Raw genomic sequence first — 5,969 nt, forward strand, 5'->3', positions numbered from 1 at the left:
GCTTTGTTTTTGGTAGGAAGGTTTAAAGAGACAGGCACTAACACAGAGTGTTCCAGAGAGAGAGAGAGTGAATACAGGTTCAGACACAGTATGAGAGAAATAATGTGTTTTTGAACATTAAACATTTTACAAGTAGAAACCCCAAACACAACTACTAACCTGAGATTCAGCATAATATGTCGCTTTCAAATTCAGTTACACCGTGTATGACTCATTACACAATGATATATATTTTTAACTGTGGGTTGTTGTAATTGACCGTGTGACCATTTGAGTTATGGGAAATCTGGCAGATTTTAAGTCATTATTGTGCCACAAATAAAACTTTCTTGCAGCTGCTTAGAATTTACATGAATATATTCTGTAATGGAACAAATTGTATCTTGTTTAATGTAATACTGACGGGGAAACAATTTAACAGGTTTTAAATTAAAAGGTTTTTTTAACATACGGGTTAAAAACAATACACCATAAAATCCTTCACAGACTGCAGCAGCACATGTTGTCTACATGCTGAAATGTTTAGTTGGAAAAACTAAAATACCTTTTAAATATTCCCATATCAGAACACAAAAAAAGCAATTCTCCCTGGTTGCTGAACTAATTATGAAATGATAATTGTATACCAGGTTGATTATATAGGTTACTGGATGTGTTTGCCTTTTTGTTAGTCTGTTTGCACTTCTTTTGGAAGTTTATGAGCAGAGAGGCACCTGATTTAGCTGCATGATGCTGGAAGATGCGCACAGAATCCTGTTTTACTGTTTACGGTTCATTAGAGTCTCAACTATCGCAAATGTGGTTTAATATCACAAAGAGCTGGTTACACCATTTGGAGCAATGGCTCTCTTTATACAAAACCACACTTAGTGAGCCTGCAGCAGTAATACAGACTGTAAGTTTACGTAGTACTGATAATATGAAGTCGGTTACTCAGAACAGGAAACATCACCAAATCAACTAGTGGGCGTCGCCCGTGGTTTTTGTTCAGCGGCCGTTTCTGCAGAAAGACTGTGTGACTCGCAGACTCCGATTAAAACATTCTGTGACACGAGATTTGAGAGATGGCAGGTAAGAGATCAGTCAGTCGACTCAAATCTATTCGAGTCGTATTTACTGTTAGTGGTCTGCGCAATGAGGGGTTAGAAATAAGATATTTTACACTTCCTTTGATTAACAAAGTCTGTTAACGAGAAAAGGACAATCTGTTTTCGTGTGTGCCACGTTTTAGTTTCACTTTGCTGGCGCTCATGTCCGCCCTATTATGTTGATAAGTCCATATACAACTGTGGCATGTTTTACATTAATTCATAGCCAGCTCAATGTCGTTTCAAGACTTTGTTCTGGCAAACTGTAAACGCGAGTTTATGGAGCTAAAATGTCCAAAGTACGCAGGTCAGCCCATAAAAGGGTCAGACGAAAAGTGAAATAGACTTTTAAGGTTCACATTCCGATCACTGATGGTCTATTAATTCATATATGATGTATAATGTTTACCAATATTTTAGTCTTCAGCATATCAAGTAAGTAAGCCTTCTTCTTCTCCACACCGTGAGGAGGAAGGGCACAAACCAGTCAATCTTCCGCAACCGCAACATAATTACTCACAGTATACTATCGCGAAGTGTTGCATAACTATTTGAACACAAATGTAAATATTTAAAACGCATAGATTTATGGTTACACTGTACAACAAGGTTATAAACACACGCTTCAGTAATGCACCGTGACAATGTAATGCAGGATGTATCATGAATTCCTCTAACTCACTATTAAGAAAGGACCAAGTCACTGAGTTTATATGATTAGTTCATATTTATTGGATCATCAATGATTCCTAACTCACACCTAATTCACATAAGTTGTACTTTGTTTTTTAAAACATTAATATACACTCAGATGCTAGTATATTAGGTACACTTATCAAAAACAAATGCAGTTTAGTACAACAGTCACGCAATAAATTCAACTTCATCAATGTTATAATGTTCAGTTTTTGTATAATTTTGAGAGGATGTATTTTGTGGTGGTGGTGAATTGTATTACCTTATAATCACAGGTGTCTCTGTTCTGTTCACCTTATTTATATTAACGAGGATATACTAAATAACATATATCCCTAATGTCTTAGAGTTAGTACCTCTGTTTAATAAATCAAAACTTTTGAGTTGTTCAATTCCTTTTGCTTCATATCACCTCTTCTAGGTAAGGAGCTTTTCAAAGCGAGGAGGATGTTTGTGGAAAAGGCCACCAAAGTACTGATTGACCAGCTCCTGGACGACCTTTTACACGATCGTGTCTTGAATGAGGGCCAGAAAGACTCCATACTTGAGAAGAACAATACCACAGCAGACAAAGCACGCAGTCTCATTGACATGGTGGTGAAGAAAGGAGACGTAGCCAGCAGGAAGATGATCGATCACCTTCAAAGCAGAGATCATTTAGTTCACTCTGAACTGGGTCTGTCCTCTGGTCAACCTGCTCTGGGTCTGTCCTCTGGTCAACCTGCTCTGGGTCTGTCCTCTGGTCAACCTGCTCAGCCAGGTGAGATGACATATTTTAGCTATAGTGAGACCGTCACCCTATTTTGATTCAAACTAATATCATTCTTTGACCCTGTCATGAATAGAGGTGTATTACACAGAAAGAAGTACACTGTTTTAAACAGAAATGTTTTGCTGTTCACAGCTGCAGAGCCACAGAAGCAGCAGGAATGGTCAACTAGACTCATCCGTACCAGAGAGGATTCCTGGAAGAAGAAACAGGATGATGATGTTAGTCCTTCATGAAAGTCATATCAAGTATTAAATAGGTTCCTGTACATCTTAGTTTACCTGACCTCGATAGAAAGGTGTTGTTTCACAAGTGGGAAAAATAGTTTTCTTAAGAAAGTCTACAATATTTACAGACAAATGATACATACATTTGTTCTACTTCTTTCCCTTTAAATCTGTTTTTCAGGTTTACCCTGTGGCCGAAAATTCCAAGAGCAATCGTGTGGCCCTGATCATCACTAACATGAAGTTTACTGATGAGAAATTAAACAGAAATGGAGCTGAGAAGGATGAGAAAAACATGGTGGAACTGCTCAGAGCTCTTGGATACGAGGTGGTGAAATACAGAAACCTCACAGGAAAGGTACTATTATACAAAGGGAAATACAATATATTTCTTTGTGTCTGGTGGATTTAGTGATACAGTAACTGATGTTTGCCTTTTTGTGTTGTCACAGTTAATCGATGATGCTGTAATTGAGTTCTCTAAACATCCGAAACTCAAAGAGGCTGACAGTGTGATGGTGGTTATCATGTCACACGGGAAACTGGGAGCTATCCTCGGTGTCGACTGGAAAAAGGAGATATCTGATGATGAAAAACCAGATGAGTTCCCCATCGACAACATTTACAAACACTTGGGCCCAGAGAAATGTCCAGCGCTGGAGAACAAACCCAAGATCATCATCATCCAGGCCTGCAGAGGAGGTGACTCTCTGCTCTCACAGATAGAACAAACATGAATGTAGGAGTCTGCTTATGGCCCATTTGTTGTCTAAGTGAACTGTATTAAAAGTATTCCACATGTGTTTCAGAGAAGGAAGGATCAGTGCTTGTTAGAGATGGTGCAAACCCAGCTGTGGTCTCTGATGCTGCTGGTGAAGAAAACATTGAGGATGATGGTTTGCGATATGTAATCCAAGAAAAAGACTTCATTGCTCTTCTTTCCTGCACCCCTGGTCAGTTCATTTAAATGTTATTAGATTATTCAACACCTCATAACACATTGAAGATTAATATAATCTGCATTGAAATCAGCTAAGAATAGTTACTTTATGTAATAAAAACACGTTATATGACCTGTTTCTGTATGTTTGTCCTCCAGATACTGTCTCATATAGACATAAGGCTGATGGGTCTTTTCTCATCCAGTATGTTGTTGAGGTTTTGAACACCTTCGCACATAAGGATGACATTGACGAACTTTTCAGAAAAGTAAGTGGAAAGTAATTTCAGTTAGTGAGTTAACACCATATAGCGAGCAGCAGTGATGAATGCCTTGTTTCATTCGTCTTAGTCTTGCTTAATTTCATACAATGTTTGTTTCAACCACACAGGTCATGAAACGCTTTGAAGATCTTCCCTTTCAAACCAAAAAACAGATGCCGACCAAAGACAGATGCACTATGACGAAGCGCTTCTACTTCGTTCCAGGCCTCTGAGGCAGGATTCACTTCTGTTTAACACAGACTTGTCGCCACATTTGAAATTATGTGTTTAATTGAGATACTATTTTGTGAATAGATAAAACTTATTAATGATTTACTGAATGGGCTTATCGGTCACAGGCCTGGGGACCAAAGGACAGAGAAAAGAGATGCAAAACAGTTTCAAAGAGATGTAAAATGACTCAAAAGAGATGCAAATTGAAAACAAAGACACTAAACTTCAGAGAGATGTAAACTGACTTCAAAGAGATGTAAACTGACTTCAAAGAGATGTAAACTGACTTCAGAGAAACAACAAGGAGACACAAATAGACAAAAGAAAATACAAAGATACATCTGCGTCTCTTTTAGTCTTGGTGTTTTGCCCTTTTGTTTGTAGGGGTGCAGCTTTTATATGTCTGTGTCCAGGGGCCCTTTGTGTGATAATCCATCCATGATACAACTAATATGATAAAATACAATTACATTTTTTTTATATAATTAACAGTATGTAAGCCTTTGAATTAATGGGGCATTTTTATCAACTTGTATTCAACAGGTTGCTTACTGTAATGGTAAAATATATGCTTATGTGCGTATAACGTTTAAACAAACAGAATGTAATCAGCTAGGCTCGTATAACAGTGTAAAGGAAATGTTCGTGTGCTTAACATGAACTCACCATGAACTGTCTGTGTAAGAAACATGACTCATCAGAAACATAACAGTTTGCAGAAGGTAAAAATGGAAACAGCACCTTGGTAGAAACAACACCTCGGTAAAACAGGAATTAACACCTGCGAGATGGAAAGTCCCTAGATGCAGCGAAACGTGCAGGACATGGTCTCAAAGTGTATAAATACTCTGTACGTATAACTATTCTTTGAAGTCACTTACATAGACTCTGCAATACGTATCCGTGAAACTGTCCTCCGCTTGCAAGCAAATAAATTGACTCTTACTACTCTTACTTTGAGTATTCATCAGACTCTGATTATTTAACCAACTTTTATCCCGCATCTGCATAGAAATATTCCACAACATTACTCATGGACGTCATATAACTATTTAACAGGATATTGAATGCATGCCTGCACCAGGCTTCTAGTTCTTCCACCAAATTTTAAACCACACCTGCCTGGAAATGTATGAAATCCATTTTTTATTCTCTATATGGCCATGGCAACATGTCAAATATGCCTATTATCTATTTTATACTTCACAAAAGCTATAAGACACCAGACAACACTGCGATTAACTCAGACACTTCAGAAATGTCGGCTATTGTTTGCCTGTTGTGCTTTTTTACACAATGTGTGGTCGATCCAAAAAAAATATATCTGAAGTTAATTCCTTGGGTCCAGGTTTGTTTCCTTTTTGTAGAACGGGGCATCAGCACAGTCTTTGACCTCACGTTAGACTTATTATGTGTTTGTTAAGTTTGTTGAAAGTGAAAATAAATCGATAAAATGACGGCAATGGAATCAGCGTCTGCAGAGTTATCATTTGGACTGTTTAGCGTGTGAGTCGAGAAACGGAGCCCCGTAACGTGGCCCAGTATGTAAGACGAACAAAGAACAGGCCACCACAAAACTAAACCAACTAAATGTAACCAATATTTGTGAAGACAAACAAACGTGACCAGCCTTTACTACCCAATAAAAGCGCCCAGGGAGCAAAATGAACCGTATTAAATGTTTGCCATATAGGATACAAAAAGGGTGAATCTGTTCTTGTTAGTGTGACGACCCTCCTCCCATACACTAGG

General features: G+C 38.1%; 1 protein-coding gene across 1 annotated transcript; it reads left to right on the forward strand.

Moving 5' to 3' along the window:
• Window positions 1–971: 971 nt before the first annotated feature.
• LOC306701415 (caspase a-like) lies at window positions 972–5,685 on the forward strand. Its single transcript, XM_079166713.1, has 8 exons — window positions 972–1,071; window positions 2,206–2,544; window positions 2,689–2,774; window positions 2,962–3,138; window positions 3,233–3,482; window positions 3,590–3,733; window positions 3,880–3,989; window positions 4,112–5,685. Exons 1-8 carry the CDS (start codon window positions 1,065–1,067, stop codon window positions 4,214–4,216), a joined length of 1,218 nt encoding a protein of 405 aa, XP_079022839.1. The 5' UTR covers window positions 972–1,064; the 3' UTR covers window positions 4,217–5,685.
• Window positions 5,686–5,969: the final 284 nt, after the last annotated feature.

Source organism: Pholis gunnellus, assembly GCF_910591455.1.
Source record: "Pholis gunnellus genome assembly, chromosome: 9".
NCBI classification, from domain to species: Eukaryota; Metazoa; Chordata; class Actinopteri; order Perciformes; family Pholidae; genus Pholis; species Pholis gunnellus.

What these genes read in the sequence shown, in the direction of transcription:
- LOC306701415 (XM_079166713.1), top strand. An exon ending in AGAAGAAACAGGATGATGAT is followed by an intron (nt 2,775 to 2,961) that starts GTTAGTCCTTCA and finishes TCTGTTTTTCAG; the next exon opens with GTTTACCCTGTGGCCGAAAA. An exon ending in TTGACGAACTTTTCAGAAAA is followed by an intron (nt 3,990 to 4,111) that starts GTAAGTGGAAAG and finishes TCAACCACACAG; the next exon opens with GTCATGAAACGCTTTGAAGA.